At 37.4% G+C, this 20,669-nt stretch overlaps 1 protein-coding gene across 2 annotated transcripts in view; it reads right to left on the bottom strand.

Moving 5' to 3' along the window:
* PTPN21 (protein tyrosine phosphatase non-receptor type 21) overlaps positions 1-20,669 on the bottom strand; it is a 45,692-nt gene extending 25,023 nt beyond the window's left edge. For both annotated transcript variants that reach the window (XM_071557702.1, XM_071557703.1), the window contains exons 1-6: positions 20,255-20,669; positions 16,483-16,859; positions 5,646-5,815; positions 3,134-3,231; positions 708-775; positions 187-257 (exon numbers count right to left, since the gene is read on the bottom strand). In XM_071557702.1, coding sequence (XP_071413803.1) covers positions 187-257; positions 708-775; positions 3,134-3,231; positions 5,646-5,815; positions 16,483-16,662 — 587 coding nt within the window. In that variant the 5' untranslated portion in view covers positions 16,663-16,859; positions 20,255-20,669. The remainder of the gene's footprint in view (positions 1-186; positions 258-707; positions 776-3,133; positions 3,232-5,645; positions 5,816-16,482; positions 16,860-20,254) is intronic.

Genomic DNA, 20,669 nt, shown 5'->3' with positions numbered 1-20,669 from the left:
TTTTACTAGACATTCTGCTTTCTTTTCACTTTCATTCAGCAAAAATCTTGTAACTTTAATGCAGATGTATTAGAGAAAAACTCATTTAAGTGAGAGATGAAATTAGTCCAACTGTCTTCTGAGATTCACAACTTTCTGAGCTACTGAAGATCAAAATTAAGCAATAAAGACTTTTAGACATGTTACCTGTACTTCTGATGTAGCAAGGCAACTTTCTGTGTTGCTTCTTCCAATATTTTTTCTTCTTGTAGCCAACCCTTAAAGTAAGACAGCATTTATGAAATTAAATACAAAAAAAAAGTCTACAAAATTAAATGGTTATAATTTCCTTGTACAGGAGAATCAACCCTCTACTCTAGGGTTGGAGCTAGAAGCTATAATATGCACATAAATAAACTCAAAAAGCAGAAATCCTGTTTTGAAGTGCTTTTACTCACCTCCAAATATGCACCTCAACCTTCTTTTCAGTGTAATATACAATAAAATTGATAAGGTCTTGCAATATATTTGCTTCTGTGTAATACAAGGTGTCTCACTTCAGTCTCAAAGAAAACCTTCAGTGACTTTGACAAGCTAGGGAGCAGTAATCTCAATGGATCACGGAGTCTTATTATATAATGATTTGCATTTATCAATCTTGAGAAAGTTTCAAATTTAAGTTTTTCAATTTAAGAATTTAAATGTATCAATTTAAAGTTAATACTTACCACTGGAAACAAAGCAAATCTTTGTAGAAACTCCTGAGATTCATACTGATCATAGTCTCCAAAATCAGCTAAAACAATAAAAAAAAATCTTCAAGGCCAACATTTTTAACAAAATTATTTAATACCAAATTAATTTCAGCAGTATCTCCAAGTTGCAAATCTCTCAATCACATTGAATTATAATCTGAAAGTAAAATGACTGAACAAACTAACAAGTAGTGTTTATGAAGAGGGAAAGTAAAACACATACAATCTTTTTATATTGTTCAGAAAAACTGGTAACACTCCTTGCGGTTAGAAAAGAAGAAATTATAAAATAATAGGAATCCAAGTTCCTTAGTACTTTGAGGTTTACATAGTTTCATTTTTAAATCACAGAATGGTTGAGGTTGGAAGGGGATTCCAGAGACCCCTAAGCAGGGTCAGCTACAGCAGATTGTCTCAGAGCTTTGTCCAGGAAGTTTTTGATATTCTGGCTCTCTGTTCTTTACTCCCTCCTGTCAGACACTTGCAGTACAGCACCAACAGACCATTCTAACTTGCAGCTTTACTCAGACACTGCACAGAGCAGCTGGAACAGCCTTCGGCTCAAAAGACTTCAGCTCCCTGCACCCAGACATGCAGAAACTGGGAGCTCGGAGCCTTCCCAGACCCAGGGGCATGCTCAGAAGGGAATTAACAGCTTTGATTTTTATGTCGTGCCAAAGAGCATCTCGAGAAGTCTCCCTCGTTTTCTGTTTCCAGGAAAAAATTAGCCAACATTTAAAAGAAAACAGTCTAAATTGGAAAAGTTATGCACCAGCCTCAGAGGAGAAACTGTGGGACAGCAGCCCACAGCATGGCTGCTCCCAAAAATATAAACACTCTCCCTGAGTATACAAACCCTATTTACATTACCTATTAGTATCATTGTAGCGACATTTAAGAACCAAGTTTTTTATTAAACATTAAGAGTTAATGTGCAAGTTATTTATGATGAAAAGGGAGCACTTGTGACACACTACACCAACACAGCCCTTGAGATAAAGCAGTGTTTAGAACTAGCCTATTGTAATTATTTCAAATACAGATCATTCTTGAAAAGAGTTCACTTGGAACAGCAAATACTATTTCTGTTCACTCACCAGCTAAAATTAACTAACCTACCTGGTATAAGCTACTTCGCTCATCAGAACACATTAATTTATGACCTATGTTTTTTCTGAGTTGTTTTTTTACCGTGTTATCAACACATACAATTTATCTTTTATAAAAGACTAAAAAAGAAGGTGAAAGCTGAAAGAATAAATATTTTCCACCTGGAAAGAGGACTATATTGAAAGATTTCTATATACAACCCACTGAGCAGAAGGACATTTACACTGTCCAAAGATAGGAAAATAACAAAGCAAGAATTTGTCAGTTGAAAACCATTGAAACCTGACTCGGAATTAACAGATTCACGGTTATATAAACAAGGGACTACTATAATTCATCCTACTCCACTGGTAACCACATTTTCAAAATATATAATCATTGTCTCTATTGTAGACAACCAATACATATAACAAAAAAAATACAAAAAAACCCTTGGGTTGTATATTCTGCCACTGATTTTAAGTTCCTTTTTATTTTAGCAGATTTACAAGTAGCATTCACTGTGAATGATAGACAAATATTAATATACAAGCACACTGAACAAAGCTGTGGCCATTAAAAACTTTTGGGATATTTAATATCAAACAAACATGTGAGCAGGGAATACCAGACACGGTCAGTCCAGACAGATTTAGGACTGTGTATATTCTATCCCATCTGAACCTACTTAAGAAAAATAAAGCTGCCACTTTCATGTAATTATCACAGAAATGCTTTCGCAGCAGTGATTTGAACACAGGAATTGTTAACAGTCTTGCGTACTCACTTGAAATAATCTTATATGCTAGGATATTTGGGAGATAAAGTGGAGATACAACTGTACATTCAAATTTTCTTATTTCTGAAGGCATGTCACTTTCTCTTGTTACCATGTCAGAATAGAGCCTTCATCAACAGAAACAGCCGAAGGGACTGTTGATGTAAGCAAACATCTCAAGCCTTTGTCCCTAAAGGAACTTCAATGTCTAATTCAATCCAGCTCCTGAAAGTACATTAGATACTCAGGTCTGTGTGTGTGTATGGCTGGACTTCATGAATGCAGATTTGGGAAGGGCTCTCCCCACGTGGGTGTGCCCTTCCAGCCTGCACAGTGGAGTTTTTAGGTGAGGCTCAGCGTGCACAGAACTGGCCCCACCATTTAAGTCCTAAGGTCCACTTGCCATATGACCACATTCTTTCATAACTTACTGGGTTGGGTCTTCGAGCAATAAATAGAAAATATGGAATAGAAAATCCATTATCAAAGTTTCTAATGCAACATTAGCTAGTTGGCACAATTCCTTACTTACCCTGAACAGCCAAACCAGCCAGATGTATTGCTTGTTCCAGTGTGCAAGGAATGTTGCCCTCCAAGATGTCTTTCTTTAATTGCAAATAATACTGATATCTACATGGGGAAAAAAAAGTTAACACAGACTTCTTAATTTAAAGAAAGAGAAGATTAATAAGCCTGCATTTCATATTCCTCTCTGCATTCCTAATTTTAGTGAAGGGTAGTCTTCCTCATCATTCAAACACACTATTTCAAGGCCTTTGTTAACTCCTGCATCCCTTAATTTTCACATATCATTCAAGAATCAGTGAAAAAACCCAAACAAACAACACAATTTTATCTACTACCATACTCTCATATTTTAATTTTTATCTCTTCCTTTCTTCATATTGTTATTGTCTCTCTGCAATGTTCAGTAAACTGCTACTGTATTACTGCATTCTCTTCTAACAGATCTAACATGGCACATCTCCTCAATCCCAATCTTGAGCCCAAAACACCTGAAAACTGCCATTACAGCTACGCAGCCTTGGCCAAGAGGGACATTTGTCTTATATAAGCCTCATTTTAAAAACTTCTTCACTTTCTCATATTGTATGTTAACTCTTGTGAAGTAAGGCTTTAATACTGAGAAGGTGGAAGTATGTGCTACAATTCATTCAGTGATTAGAAAGTTCAGGTAAACGCCACCAAAATTTTATTTATGGCAATCAGCAGCTCTCCTCCCTCACTTATATACTGGCTTGTTAAATACAGTGACAATTTACAAATATTGTTTCGACTCTTGGGGATCCTACTACAAAAAACCAGCATGCTATATGATACTACATAAGATCCTTATACAACACACAAGAACACCTGGGACTAAACCAGGCCTTAAAAACAAGGAAAGGAAAAAGCCAACACATATCAAGGCATTGGGGGAAACAAGTCTTCCCAGTCAAGAAGTGGAATGTAACCTCTTTCCATAGAATCACTATTAAAAGTAAACACACAGATGAAGAATCTTAACACTACCTCGAGATAGCACAAATACTATCTCTTTTTATCTATGACATTTCCATTTCCTGATGTACATTAAAAATATAATTTGTTTAGACACACTCAATCTCATTTATATTGAAAAGGCATGGAAAAACCCACAGATTTCTGAAATTAATCCAGACTCTTACTATCATATACCAAAGCAAGTACCATCCTATAGAACTTGAGTATAAAGTTGGCACATAAATGTCTGGTTTCTACCTGGCAGCACACTCAAAATTGTTCTTAAAGCCCCAGCATAAACATCATAGTCTTTCAATAAATGCCAGAGAAGACTTATCAAGTTTTTTCAGGCAATTATGAAATGCAACACCATGTCATTTATCTTACTCTAATGCATCCTTGTACACCAACAAACAGAATCTGAATCAAAGATTTTTTAAGCCAGTAAAATTGATGAGAATAGCACAAAGCTTTGGAGTTTTCAGGAAAATAATAACCTTTAAATATTACACAGAAAACGAAAACTGAAGCTGCCAAGCATTGAATAACAGTAGCAGAGTCTACATCAAGAGGTTTATCTCCCTGAAAAGCTTTCACACCACATTTAGGGGGAAAGGTGTCTGGCAGCATACTTTAGCAACAAAGCATACAAAGACAGTTTCATGCAACCACAGAATAAATTCAGCTGAAGAGAACCTCTAAGCAATCATCTGGTTCAACTCCCCACTCAAAGCAAGGCCCACTTGGAGTTACCAGTTTAAGTGGGTTAATTAGTGCAAACACATATTTCTTAAATAACAAATAAAGGTTTGTAACCCGGTTACTGTTTTTTTACTTGTTTGCCTATTAAAATAGTCATGAAATCAGAACAACTAAACACATTAAGCCACTAGTAGCCAATGTACATGCTCATAAGAATAACTGGCTAGTACATATGTTTCATTTTATTCTTCCCCCTGTAGTCAGCACCAGTTATGTGATGTTCCCCAGTGTCACAGTAGAAATGTGCACATAATATCAGAAATAATATCTATATTTATGGCTCAGTGATACACAAAAGAAAGTCACAAGCTGAAGCTTAGCCTGTAGCTTGCCAATGTATTGTACTAAAAGTACAGAAAGTACTGAAAGCAAAACAGAGGAAAGCATAGCTCAATAAAATCTGCATGTGCCTTGTGCAGGATGGATGTCCACAAAAGCAACATATGGCTCTTCAAAATGCAAAAAAAACAAAACAAACAAACACAACAAAAACAAACAAACAAAAAAAAACTAATCAAAAAAAGAGACTAAAACTAAAGTCGGACCATGCAAGTATGGCTGTTGCTTAAAACAGGTTTCTAAGATCACAAAATGTTGTTTGCTTAATTTATCACATATTTTAAATATTCCAAAAGTAAATAAATACACAGTTTGAACATAAATTCTGCCTAAAGTAATTTTCATTTTATAAAGGTGGGGGAGTAGAAAGCACACGACTTCTAAATAAACCATACATTTCAGAATGCTGAAAGCAAATTTTTAGGCACATATAAGTTTACCTGGTAATCTCCTGCTGAAGCTGAGAAACAGTAGGCACATAGAATACTACTCCAAAATACACAGTTGGCTCCAAGGCATATTTGTCCAGCTGCTTTTTCAGAGGCTTGTCCAAATCTACCCATCTGCGCTGATTCTGCTTATTATAATACCACAGACTGAAATACGTAATCTGAAAAAGAAGCATTTCAGTGACAGAAAAAAGTTAATCTTGTAATATTAGATAATATGTATTGTATGAAAGTCTTGCTACTTAGAAATAAATGGTTTAAAACACTGACTAAGGCTATGGGTTATTGAAAACTTCAGATAACTGCAGAGACATTTAACATCAAAAGCAGACATTACTCCCAGATAACCATATAAAAGGTCCTCCACCTGAAAAATTACCAAACTTACTTTTTATTTGCAAACAGTTCATAACTCTTTTGTGGCAACTCACTGATGCTAGTAGTAAGCATTCATGTGTGACAGGAAAGCTGAGGGAAGAGAGGAAAGCAAACAGAAAATGACACTGGACAGCAGTAGTGCAAAGCATGGCTTCTCTAGGGAACTCACAGGCAGGCTCACATGGGATGCTGAAGGACAAAGTGCACAGGAGAGCTGGGCAGTCAAAGCCAAGCTCATTAAAACATATGTATGGCTCATCCCATGAGCAAGAAAATTACCAGATACAGCAGAGCAGCTTGAGTGGGCAACTCCTGACCAAGCCCAAACACAAAGTACAATATGCAGTAGAGCAGACCACCCCAAGAGTCTGAGAGGTGTCACTCTTGGAAGGTCAAAATGTCACTGGACAGCGTCTTGAGCAACACAGTGTAACTTGGGTTAGAGCTCTTTGAGGAGGAGTCTGGATGAGAAAATTTTTCTATTGCTCCACAGTACAGTTCTAAATCCACAGTGCAGAGTCACTCATTCTAATTTAAATTTTGCCACTATGTTCAAACTGATTAAAATCTGATCCCACAGCACTTAATTCATTCAGTTCTGGACCAGCAAACAGACATGGACTGGAAAATATTCATGTCTTTATCATAGCACAACCAGATATCATAATCAGAAGTGTTTTAACTGAGAGAGGGAGATAAGTGAATACTACAAATTACCAATTATGTCTGTAGGCTTTTAAATGGAAATTCTCCAAGTCCTTGCTACATACACTTTATTACATATAGAAATGGTAGAAAGACCAACACCTTTAATCTAAAACTTTTTAATGTATTTTTCAGATGTTTTTACATACAAAATAAAACTACAATGGACGAAGTTTTATAAAACAGAGGAATATTAATGAAAATTATTTCTTTACATCAATAATTTCTCTGAATTAGACATGGAACAATTATCTACCTAGCAAAAAAACTATATACTGTTTGTTGTTTTCACAGAACCTCTAGCATTTTGAAAATTTGGAGGACAGATTTGAAATTCATCAGGGAGCAACAGCTGGTAGTAGAGAAAGGCCACTTCAGTACAGTCCTGCAAACGCATGCCCGTATGCACATCTGGAAATTCATAAACATAAATTTTCTTTGTTTCTGGTCTAAACAGGATGAAAAGTGGGATTCCTTACAGCTCTGACAGCCTGACTATGTGTGCAACAACCACAGCACAGGCAGGTCTGGCCCATCCCAAACTTCACAGACAGCAACAGATCCAATGCTCCAATATCAGCACAGACCATTAAGTAATCTGGGGCATAAAAGTCGAGATACAGCATTAAATTAATAAAACCATCTATCCATAAAAGCAGTTTCTCTGGGATGTTAGCAAACGTAGGAAATTAGAGCCAATTCTAAGGAATAATGCTCCTTTGACATTGCATACTGGCAAAACGTACCTCTTTGCTTCTCTCTGCATTGGCATCAGCATAGTTCTATGTGATTGTTAGTGGGTTTTGGTGGCTTTGGAATTTTTTTCCCCACCAATGTTTAAAAAAAAATCCTCTAAGTTAAAATTGCTGTTATTATGCAATTGAAAAAATTAGTATTCACAAGATAAAAATTAAGTATGTTAGGATGAAGTCTGCCCATTTAGCCTTAAGATTTCTTCTATAAACTCTAAAACAACTCTGAACCTCTCTGATAAAAAGACAGGCTGTAATACAGAACATAAACTGAATTACAACTGTTGATATAACAAAAAAAGCAGCTTTTTCAGTATAAAGGAAGATACTGGGAGAAAGTGCAGAATGCTTACATATATATATATATATATATATATATATATATATATATATATATATATATATATAATAGTTTCATGGCTGGGAAGGTTTAAAAATCACCATGGAGAACCAGAATATTCCATCAGAAACAGAGTTCTCTTGTAAAGCAAACCTTACAACACAAATTTTTCACAGGTAAATGCTGTGTGCTTATCACTTCTGAAGTCTGAAAGCAGAGTCAAATTTAGGAAGTCATAAACGCTTTGAGTCTCAAGAGGACAAAAGGAATATGGCTCTGGATAGAAATGCTATAAACACTGTTTTCTAAATTTCTCAGTGCAGGCATAAAAATTTTTCTGATATCTTAAACAACATTTGCTTTGATTTCTATTCTTCAGTCCCCCAACCATTAAGTATCATGTGTAGGGTAACCTCCACCACTCCACAAGGATATTGTGGAGACAGTATCTTAAGATTCCATAAGATGTTAGGGAAAAAAACTGAACAGCAGTACCACAGAAACCCCATTACAAAAGAACTATGTTCAATGCAACATCACATGTCAAAAGGGATAAAAGGTACTGAATGACTGATTGCTCCTCAATCCTTCCCGCAGATTGAGAAAGGAAAGGAACACATAAAAAATTGTATTTCTCTTTTGTTACAGGACTGTTAACACCACACACTCAGTTACAGGAGTCAAAGTCAGACTCTGATGGTGACTTTCTGTGGCTTCTGAGGGTTATCAATGCAATGCATGTATCAATGGATGTGTAAGTAAACTAGTGGACCAAAAAATAAAACAACAGTTAAAGCTGAACTATATACCATGAGCTATTTGATCTCACTAGATAAGAACAGCTCAAAAAAGAAAGTTTTCTGCACTGGCCCAGCCTGTTCAACTGACAGGTCAACCACATCAGCCTCGGGCTGAGAGTGATCTAAAATGTGGAGCCACAACATTCTGTGTGAGAGCAGTGGCCACAGCAGAGACTGAAAGCAAAGGGTAACAGCTACAGCTGAAAGACTTCTATAAAGGATGTCCTACAAATGCATTTGGAAACCAACTAAAAATATGCAAAACATTATATAGCGATTGTTTCAAAAACTCATTTGCAGCCTTGGTGAGGAGAAAAAGAGCATAAACATCTGTTAACATCACCACTGTTGCAAACTCACGAGGTAAAATACTCCTGGTTCTACACCCTGAATCTAAACTGAATGTACAGACTATTTTAAGGCATGACGATCACCTAAAGAGATCTGTTTCTGTGAAACACTGACTGCTTTTTCTTCCCTACACACAGAACTGAGTAGTAATTGGCACAACAGACTAGGAAAAATGTTTCCACGTTTTAAAATACTCTCTGGAATCCAGTATATCTTTAAACAAGCCAAACAAAATACTATGGACCAAAGCTGGTCTTCTGACTTCTATGCAAACCTTTCACTCTACTTCAAGGGCAGAATTTGATCCTGTGAGTTTTCAGAGGAGCTTATGCACCCTGGAATATTCGCACTGATTAAAATAGAATCCACTTTTATTCATTGCTAAAACATTTTATTATTAGCAGCTCAGGACAAGATCCAATGCTAAAAAGAATGCCATGACATAATTCTTAAAATATGTTAATCTGTTTAGATTAATACTACTTTGAGGTTCATTTATTTTAGTGACTTATTCATGACCCAACCCCTCTAAAGAAAACAGAAATAAAAAGAACAAATAATTTATGCGATTACTCTCTAACTATTTGCTTTCTGACACTAGCAACAGGAATAGTAAGCATTTTTGCATAAACGTTCAAGAGCTATTAAGAACACAAAAGTACCAAAAGCCCAACACAATATTGCAGCTCACAAGTTGGTGAGAGGAGTGACTGCATGACTGAAGTCAACCAGACTTCCTAAACTAAGCTGAGGAGTTTCATCAGGTATGAATGTCATAAAACTACATTACTGTAGGTGACTCTATTAAATCTTTCAGCATGATGTATACAACGAGAGTCAGAGAAGTGGGGCTGATCAGTCTTAAGAGAAGACTAAAGTAACATTTTATTGTGGATTCCAATTACCTAAGAGTAGGGTATAGAGAAGACAGAGCCAGAGTCTTCTTGGAAGTAATCACTGCAACTATGAGAAGCACTGGGGACAAGCTGCAACGTGGGAAATTCCAATTAGATCAGGAAAAAAATTTCACAACAAGACTAGCCAAACACTGGAACAGATAGCCCAAAGAGGTGCCAAATCTCTATCCTTGGAGGCACATAAACTCAGCTAGGCAATGTCTGAACCACCTGATTCAAGTCAGCCCTCCTGAGCAGAGGGTGGGACCATGCGACCCTCAGTGGTCTCCTGAGGCATACAGCGTTCAGAGTTTACTTTGAACTTGCATATTTAATAATATATTTCCCAGTAAATTTCCATATCGTATATTATAAATTCTACAAAATATCTCATAGGTTACAAATAGATTGGAAAAGGGAGTTTTCTAATGGCTTATATGGTGCCTTCTAAATAATGAATTTACCTAGTTGCCTCAAGGGTACAGTGACCTGAGGAATCCTAAGATGTAAGGCAAAATACTAAATAAGAGAAAACAATAACAGGGTTTTCAGAAGAATCTAATCAAAATATATATTCAGGCTTTTCCTTTTTTTACACTGGTACATACAAATAAAAAAAGTCATAAGACTGCCCTGATCAGAGAGCTGAAAACACCTTCTTATTATGGAAGGATAATGCAGCCGAATCCATAAAACCCCAGTTAGCCCAAGGGCTCCACCATGTCTGGCTTCATTATACGCTTGGATACAAAACAGCTCCTGCTATCAAGACACCACAGTTCAAATAAACCATATGCAGCAGAACTGGGTCAATCATCTTGTACTCTGCAAAATCACCAGATACCAAGTGAATGCTTTACTCTACACCCAATATTAGGAGCTAAGAAGGAGACAGGTAGCCTTGAAAATTCTCCAGAAACTCCATTTTTATCACAGCAGACAACCTCCCCCACATAACTTCTCAGTCTCTAGCAGAGAAAGGATTTGAAGCAGCCTGGGCGGGCCAATGTACAAGATCCAAGATTTTCTGGAAGTGGTGGAGAAAAAACCCCATGAGTCTTGTTATGTACTAGCCACCAAGTGGAAAGTTGCATTTCTCTACATACTACCATGACCTATTCTTCTTTCAGAAATAGGATGAGGACTGACAAAAATCTTTCCCTTTTTCTCATCTTGAAGCTATTCACTTTAGGGTTCTTTGCTTATACTGTATTATTGTTCTAGCACTGACAAGCCCTTCAACTGTAGCTGCAGGAGGAGATATTTAGTAGGGTAGCTATATGAATAAAGAGAGAAGTCAGTCTTAAATCTTAATTTTTTCATAATGGAAACCTTTTTTCCAACACCCACGCACACAATTATTTTCTCCTAACTACTCTAATATGGGTTTCACAAATGCTATTTAAACAAAGTAATTGCCAACTGTATCTTGAAGCAAAATAGCAGGGATAAGAAATAAATAAACAAAATCAATACATTGCAAGATAATCTGACGTATTCTAGTTTATTCAAATTAAAACACTGCATGAATCACAATATGTTGTGTTTTACTCCCTTCAAATATCTTGATTAAACAATCTTCCAAGATGCAAGGTAGATTCTACTCATCAGGACATTTGGCAAAGGTAAACTGACTAATTTATAAGTTAAAGAGCCATCCCTTCATAGTGCACAAAAGACATTATATCCAGGACACATTTTAACCTCTTGGAGGAGGAGGTCAGTTATCAACATGACTCAGAAATGTAGATTTTTTTTTTTAATCATGTTACTTTCTCCCACCACTGTCCAAGGCACTGAGAAGGATGGACTCACAAAACTGTTTTGGATTCATATCTTATGAAGCACTGACATTAGAAGGAGTATCATGTTCCCATTCATCAGAGGTTTAAATTTTGATTGCTTTACAAAAGGCAAAAGCCAAATTTCAAAGCAGTTTAAAAATACTAGACAATAAACTAATGACTTTCTTCAGAAGTAAAGAAAATCTCTTATGTAGAAATGAGTATAAAACTGTACTGTAATTCACACACACGACAGTGAAAAAAATAGAATTAATGGTATATTCAAATTTTGACATAACTTTATAAAAAAGCTAAAGAAATCGGGGCAAGGTTTCCTAGCTACCACTGTTGCTTTCATGGAAAAGCCTTAATTTTGTGCTGCTCAGTATAATAAGACTGAGTGCAAATCCTTTATTTGAATGTATATCTTTTTTTTTGCTCAGAGGAAGGAAGAACTGAGGCAGTTAATGATTTTTGCCTGAGTGCTCTGTCCTCAGTTTATCTTGGTTCCCAAATTATAATTATAGCACACTTCTAATTAATATATGTTTTAGATGGAGTCAATTTTGTCTTTCAATAAAGTAACATCTTTTAAACTAATCAGATTGCACACTGAAAGTCTACATTTTTATATACATTCCTCCATGACAATTTCTGCTTTCCTAATTTTAAGGAAAACTTGGTTCAGGGAGGCAAGCACAGCACTTCAACTATGAGCACTGCTTCCACTCTTATTTCTCCAACCATCAGCTACAATTTTGTCAGGTCTTGATACAAGCCATAAACATAATTATGTTAGTGACCCCTCTGTAATGACTTGGCCCAACTTTTACTTTCCATTCAATATGGTTACTGATACAAATAGATGTAAGAATATTTATGGTTGCACTCCACCGTATCTTAAATACACTCTTTTCATATGAAAAACATATTAAAGAAACCACCACAATGAACTGAAGGCATTTTTTTTTCTGTTTTCTCCCTAAAAGAGCAGATATTTTAGAAATCAGAGCAAAGTTTTACTTCACAGTTCAAGCATCTCTGAAGCACTGTTTCAGAACTTCAGAGTTATTCAGGAAGTGGATAACCTTGGTTCCTTTCCCTATTCATGTCCAAAACAAACACAGGAACTTGCACATGCACAACACACTCTCCCCAGAAATTCCCTACCACTGGTTCTTCTGCCTTGTACTCTACCACATATCTGCAGTTGTCAGGCTCTGCTTGCACACAGTGGCAGAATTTACTCCTTCTTTCTTATTTAGAACTGTTATTAGAAAACAACAACAAAAAAAAGAAACTTCAACAAGAGAGAGAAAGCTGCTATATTGTTGGTATTTTATATGCTCTTAAATCTAAAGTGTGAGTTGTGTATTGAACTTGTTTCTGTACTTAGCGTGTTGTAGCTTCAAGGACTAGTTAATGAGGTCAGCAGCTCCTGCCACCCTCTCAACAGATGTGTGTAATCGGCCAATTAGAGCAGGCATTGTCATGCAAACAGCATTGTTGACCAATTATCAGTGCCAAGGTGGCAGAGCTGCGGAGGGATTCAGCTTTTGAAGTGTATAAGAGTTTTGTGAGTGGATGAATAAAGTTGCCTGTTGCAGTAACTTCTGTGAAGTCGTCTCAGCAGGTCACAAACCCGTCTCCCTCCGTTACACCATACTACCTCCTGTCAAACACTGTATAGATATCTAGCTATTTTAGAACATTTTAAAAATCTCTGTTTTCAATTTCATTCGTATACTCATGCCCTAGATGCAAGATGAGCAGTGTTGCAAATACTTTATGAGGTAGTTAACAACCAGAGCTCTCAGCCATTTTTCAAAACTTGTAATTCCAGAATGGTTTTCTGTGACAGTTTTTTGCATAAATCAACTTTGGTTATAGTTCTCTCACAAGATAAAAGACAGACTGTGCTACACAGTAACTGATGTTCACTGTTCCCTCTGGCTTCTTTCCCCAGTTCCTTAGTTTAAGAGAGTTGGATTACACACCCATTGCTGATGAGTCACATTCTGGGAATACCAGAAGATATTCTCCTTAGTTTAATGCATTCATTTCACTTTTCTATAAAGTTTACCATTCAATAAAAAAATAAAATTGTCAACATACATAAGACTTCCTAAACTCAGTGTCCATACTAGCATACAACTTAGAAATTGAGAAGTACCAACTGGAAAATCAAAAGAAAAATAGTGCTTAGCCACACAAAGCATAAATTTGGGACTACTGATTTCCATAAAGATCTGCTACCTCAAATATCTTAAAAGCTGGCACACTATTAAAAACAAGCTGTTTAGTTCATGGCCCAAATTCAGTAATTCCAAGGTGCACCAGAGTGAAAGAGGTATTTATAAATGTTACCACTGAATGTGTAAAAAAAGGTAGAGATTCCCCTCACGCCTCCTGCACTAAACTGTTTAGAAGATGCCTGGGAACTGCCTGTCCTGACTGCGTAGGCCATATACAGTAATCTGAGACTGACCTTGGATTTCAGAACAGCACCGAGTCTGCATTCAAATAAACACTCATACTCTCATGTTTAACACTTTTCATGCTTTAAGGGTGCTCGATGCACTAAAAATATGCAACATCTTATGGAAAATACTTTGTATTTTACACTATCGAGGACTAAAGTTGTTTTTGCAGATTTAAGAAAAGTGCTGAACAAATTTTTCTTTCTGAAAACTTTATACTAAGCAAGCAGTCAGGAATGATCCAGTATCTGCTTGGCAAATCTGACTATTTAAGGTCAGAACAACAATTTTTGAATGCAAGTTCTGGAAAGTAATTTATATCCCTCTTTTCCATTCCCTTTTATTGCAATACATTTTCCTGCCAAAATAATCCATGCAAGAATGCATGACTGAAGGAATCTTCTCAGAGTTCAATAGTGTACTGTCAACTCCCTTTGTCTGATATATGACTCTTAATTGAGGGAATTGCATCTTTTGCTGTATATTTTTTTTAACAGATTTTTAGGAGTGGCTCCAAAGAAAGAGATAATGAAGAGTAGCTGAGACAAACTACATCACCAGTGCTCTGCGATTAGTTCAATAAAAGCTAGCAGTCATCATTCAGGATGACAAAGCCTTTGTGTTTTGCAAATGAAATACAGTAAAATTCTATATTTTCTGCTGAATTAGAAGTTACATCTGAAAGTGGATAGATAAAATCAGCAAAATCCATTCACACAACAATAACTGAATTCTAAGTACATGATGTCTGATATGTCCTAAGTAGACACGAGTAGCTAAATTCTCCCTTTGAGAGGAGAGAGGTAACAAAAAAGTCACACTATTGGAGAGAATTGCATTTTCCAAAGTAACTGCACAGTAAAAAAAAAAATTTGAAGACCATATAAGAATGCATATTGCAACTGAAAACAACCACAATAAATGAACACATAGAGATTAATGGATTCACATCTATTTCATTTATTTTCTATTCTCCAGATAGAAAAAAGTATTTCTGAAAACAACTATGTATATAGAATTTCCTACGGAGGATCCTACAGTAATACATGCTGCGTAAAGTAGTAAATACTTGCAGGATTAAGTATTAAATGACTTTGCTCAATATTTGAGCAGTTTCAAGCAGTTGCTATTGCTTGACAATAGAAAGATAACATTTTAAAAGGTCACAGTTATAAATGCAAACATTATTATTAGTCAGTTATTTTCACAATTACTCATATTTTGGTTACCTAAGTCCAGAGTTTTCATCCTGTGTTTGAATCCCATAATTAAAACGTCATTCTATGGTGGACCACACAACAGAACAAAAGCATATTTTTCAGAACAATGCTAGCAACACTAAACTTCTATTATTAGTTTTTCTCTCTCCTGCCCCTCAGAAGTGCAGAAGCTGTCACAGTTCAACGACGATAAAATGAACTAAACATTCTGAGACTCTAGTGAGTACTGTCAGTTTATCCAGGACTGAGAGCATTCAAATACTGCCATGAAACCACTGTGATCATCAACATTATAAAACTATGACATTGACTCATATGTTGGTAAGCTGTGTAGATTTCTATGAACATTTCACAGCTCAGCATTTCAGAAGGAAATCACTCCAGACAGACATACGTAAATAGTCAGAAGAAAGGAAGGCAGAAGAATAAATTTCAGTGGCGAAAGGATCCCTCAAAATATCAAGCAAGGAATTTTTGGGGAAAAAATCAGGTTGAACAGATATAAACAGAATCAACCAGTGCAAACCAGGTTTCCTCATGAGGCCAACACTCAATCTGTATGCCTATATGCGTACTGCAAGACAATGTCTGCAAACATGTTTGTGATATTTAAACAAGCAAAACAAATAGTTGGTCACTGGTACACTTATCACATCTTGTGCTTTAGGTTCTTTTCACAGCACTAATCCATCAGAAAAAAAAATACATGCACACAAATAACACTCTCTCATATCCCTATCTAAAAGCTGACTCCAGTCTTGCAGTAATTCTTAACCATGTGGCTTAGGTAGAAATTTTTTTCTTGCTTTGTGAAGTTTTTCCAAACAGAATTTTCAGCATTGTCAGGTTTTAAAAACAGTTGCTTTGTTTATCACTCTTAAGCTTTATTCTCCAACACTTCTCACATGCCCTCCCCTTGGACATCCCCTAAGTCTGACTGTAAGTTCGCAACTGTTTTGGAGCAATCCAAGTCTCCAAAAAGACCAGAAGATGAAGAAACAATGGGATCATAGGACAGCTGCTCCAGTAAATAAGCGGACTGCCCTACATGGTAAGGATTTACCACACAGGTTATCTACCCCCAGAGATAAAAATTATGCCTTCACTTGACAATTCACTTACCTCCCGCAATTCAAGCCTCTGAGCCACTGCTTCCAGACTTTCCTGGCCCGTGCTTTCCACTGACAGCGTGAACTCCACAAATTCATTGTTGAGCAGCTGGATACGAGCCACCAAACAACTCTTGCTGGATACTGTGTAACGTCGAGTTCGTTTCAATTTTAACCCAAAAGGTAGAGGCATCTTCTTTTTCCCCCAGAGATGGTTTCTGTTAAAGAGCTACAACCACGGGGACCTTGAGAGGAGACCAGAGGTTACCCCTCTCAACAGGTAAGGAGCTGTAAAGTTTCCAGAGATCAACCAGCAGCGGCAGTATCCATTAAAGACAAGCAAGTTTTCCACCAAAAAACAACCAGAAGAGACATCCACTGGAATCCTACCTGGTAAGGAGCAAAAGGGAAAGAGAATAAATACAAGAATCAGAAATACTTTGACTGAAAGAGGAAAGGTAACATGGGATAAATAACATGTATATCTTTTCTAAATCTAAATAATCAGTCTACTTTTCCAAAATGCAGAGCTGTTATGTATTCAAATAATGAAATAAGTACTAGAGTTTCTGGTTTTTCCACAGACAACACTGGTTTTTGGCAAGTTGATTTCCTTTTTTTAAACTTGCAAGTGAATAATGAGTCTGACTCAAATGTGGCTGCAATATACTAAAATAAGTATTTGTAAACTGAATCAGTATTTAAATAAAATACACCTATGAAGTCCAAGTTGCCTAAGGTATTTCTAATACCGAACAAAGCCACTTTCTTTAGGAGCAAATGCAGCAACCTGGCCTGTTTTTCAGAGTGGCGTGCAGCCTCAGCCACTATCTGTTGTTGGATTAAATGCAAAACCAAGCCCCATAAAAGATTAAGTAGAAAAAAAGAAAGGCAGGGAGGCATTAAAGCTCACACCTTACCCATTTCCAACCAGACAATTAAAATGCAATCCCTCTAATTTTCCCTGAATTACAGCTAGCTGTACCATTATTCCTCATGATAAACTGATGCATGATGCTTCAGGTCATGCTTTGCCTCACCCAGAGAGTACCTAAATTCTGAGAACTATTTATTTTCTGTTTTTTCCTTGAAAAACATACTCACTCCCAGCCTACAGGGAGTCACCCATTTCTCCACCTTTTACAAACACCTTCAAACCTCCTCTCCTGTCAACTCCATCCCAAGTTTTGCCTTTGTCCTTTCTTAGGTGTTTTCTTACCGCACACACCTCAGTCTAAGAAATTTGTCATAGAAGGTTTAGGTTGGAAGGGGCCTTAAAGATTGCCTAGTTCCAACCTCCCCGCTATAGGCAGGGATTTCATTCGCCTGACCAGGCTGCTCCAGCCGGGGCTGCGGGAGGCGGAGGGGGCAGCGGGAGCAGCGGGAGCAGCGTGGGCTGTGCCCGTGGGCAGGCACTGACGCCGTGGATGAAGCCACGCTGTTTCCTCTCGCCTCTGCCCCTAGACCTCTGATGGCAGCGCCGCCCCGACTGCAAGGGGGAAGAAACCAGCCGCCTACATTATTTTACTTTTTTATTTTTCAGGCTGGTAGGTATTAGTAGCATATATTAAAAGTCATAATTCAATTTCTGAGGACCCTAAGGATGACCATACAGGAGTAATATGAGGAAACCCGTTTCTTTGGAATGGGGGAACGGGAAGGAGCAGTCTTCCTAGCACCCCTGTTTTTAAAGTCAAAGGTCTCTCCATAAACAAACAGATACCACATACTGCCTAGACATTTGTATACTTACCTAGAAACTAAATGTTATACAACACAACCTCAAACTCTTTAGGCTGAAAAGTACCAGCTTCCCTACTCCCTTGCAAGCAGCAGAGCAAAGAAGAAAGGTAGGCAGGAAGACACTAAAGGTCTAAAATGGGGAGAAAGGGGAGGCGGCATGGCATTTTTCCTCGATGATATCTTTGCAACCCTACTCCAAAGAATAACTAGAGGCATATTTCATGAACATGCTTCTGATAATCTGGAAGCAGTTCTGCTATCCTACACAATCACTGTTTTCAACAGATACCACCTAAAATCTTAGCTGAATAAGAAAAAAACCCTGACCCAAACACCAAATAATTTATTTTTGGGTGCAGCTGTAGAATAAATAACAATGGATAATAGGTTTCCCTGAAAAATAGGGCTATACACAGGGAATCCTCACTCTATTACTTGCTCTGTACTCTGATCCTCCAAATCCAGCCCTGCTTGAGCATCATGCAGGGAATGCTCTACAGACAGAAGCTTTTAGTAGTCCGTCCACTGCCAGCAGAATCTCTCACTGGATTTATTCCTGTCAGAGTAACTTTTGGCTGACTGACCTCAGCTCATGCCCCCAAGCTTCCATCCCCCATTTTCCAATACATTCCTTGCACAGTTAGGCCCTTTCTTTGGTGCTACAGCAATGAGCAAAACCAACTTACTCCTCTCTTTGAAAGCTGCAGTCAGAAGTGCAGTGCTGTTTTAATCTCAAGTTTTAGAGAGTACCACTGAGTATGAAAGACTTTCAAACTTTTATGTCCATATTAGTCGCTTAAAAAAGTATTCTAAGGGCATGGAAAAAAAATGATTCAGCATAAGCTGACCAGACAGGTGAAATTTTCAAACCATTTAATGCTGACATGAGAAATTCTCAGACTTACAGTTATTTCTCTGAGCAGACAGTAGTAACACAAATACAGGAAGAAGTTTAGAGCAGAATTTTCAGAACATGCCAGCCAGGAGGTTTCTTCAGGTTAAGATCGGTTGTTTGCTTTTATTGCACCTCTGAGCATTTACCCTAAATTATTTCATTTTAACTCAGCACATGTCTAAAATAATCTCATGACTTTCAAAACACATTTATAACAAGGAAACCTTAATCAACTTTCAGACCATGTCATAAAGGACCAACTAAACAAAAAATAAATCCTGACATATAAAAAACATTGTAGAATAAAGGCAAGTTTGATGAAAAACATTCAGTATCTTCAGGTAGCATTCAGCATCTTCTACTACTAGCCATGTGTAGTTCTTGTAAGCACAGCTGTTCTGGTTTTATTCAGCAGCTGCACATTCTGCAATGGTGCTCTCATATTTGCCTTCTGCTTTACTTTAAATTGAGACACACCTGCAGTGTTTTAAAGCTATTTTAGTAAAAATTAACTACATACTGCCAGGAGTTACAAATCCAACTGATGACCTTTACAGTAACAGGCCTTTATTTACTAAGCCTAGAATTTTCATGCAACAGCTAAAAATGTTGTTAGTGGCCAAACTTCGTATACTTATAATTCAACAGAATCCTGTCATTTCAAAAACGCTGTATTAGAATTTCAGTAACGTGGCCGAGACAAATGTGTGATTACTGAGCACTGTGGTATCTTTCCCCTTTGCCTACACCTCTCACTCCCACCTCAATAATTAGCACTTTACTTTGCAAAGAGTTTTTAAACAACCTGCATGAATGACAGTAATCAAAATAAAACTACAATATATGACAGTGAAAAAGGGTTCTTATTACTTCAAATGCTTGAAATACATACATTTATTTCAGAAATATTTGGGGAACCAAAAAAATAATCACCCTCCCTCTGTTTTACCAGTTAATCTTTGACATGACTCTTGGACTGAGAGTAGCACTAAGTGCGTATCTCAAAGCTCCCCTAACTCCAGAATCACAGTCACACAGCCTTTACTTTTCAAAAAGTAAATGCTGGAAACTCCTCAGCCTTACGCTACACACACAGCGGAGAAGATCACCCGCTATGTTTTTACTGTGCCTGCTGTCCTCCCCTTACCTTGCACAGCGATCCAAAGGCACCAAGTCTCCTTTCACATACGTGCAGCTGAAGGAAACCCAGAGCGCTCCCAGACTTTTTCTCCCGGAGCCATATCATCTGTATTCCTCGGGAACTGACTTGCTGTGTTCCTCTGGTCCGAAACAGCTGCTATCTCGGCTAACCCACCTTCTTCTCAGATCACTCATAGTGAAAACATTCCTCACTTCCTGTCTCAAAAAACTTGCTCTGGATATCATTCCACTGGGTAAAGAGCTGGGGGGTGGAAGGAAATGTTACAACAAAATAAACCTGTGCCAGCCAGCTCTCCAGGCGGCCCCTTTCATGTGACGCTCTGCCGCATGAGCGCAAATCGCGTTCTCAGGAATATTTTCAAATCGCCCGTCCCTGGGTGCCTCTGTGTGTGTGCATTTAA

The sequence above is a fragment of the Pithys albifrons genome, chromosome 6, assembly GCF_047495875.1.
Source record: "Pithys albifrons albifrons isolate INPA30051 chromosome 6, PitAlb_v1, whole genome shotgun sequence".
NCBI classification, from domain to species: Eukaryota; Metazoa; Chordata; class Aves; order Passeriformes; family Thamnophilidae; genus Pithys; species Pithys albifrons.
The sequence above is the reverse complement of the archived record's forward strand: the minus strand, read 5'-3'. Positions and strand labels throughout refer to the sequence as shown.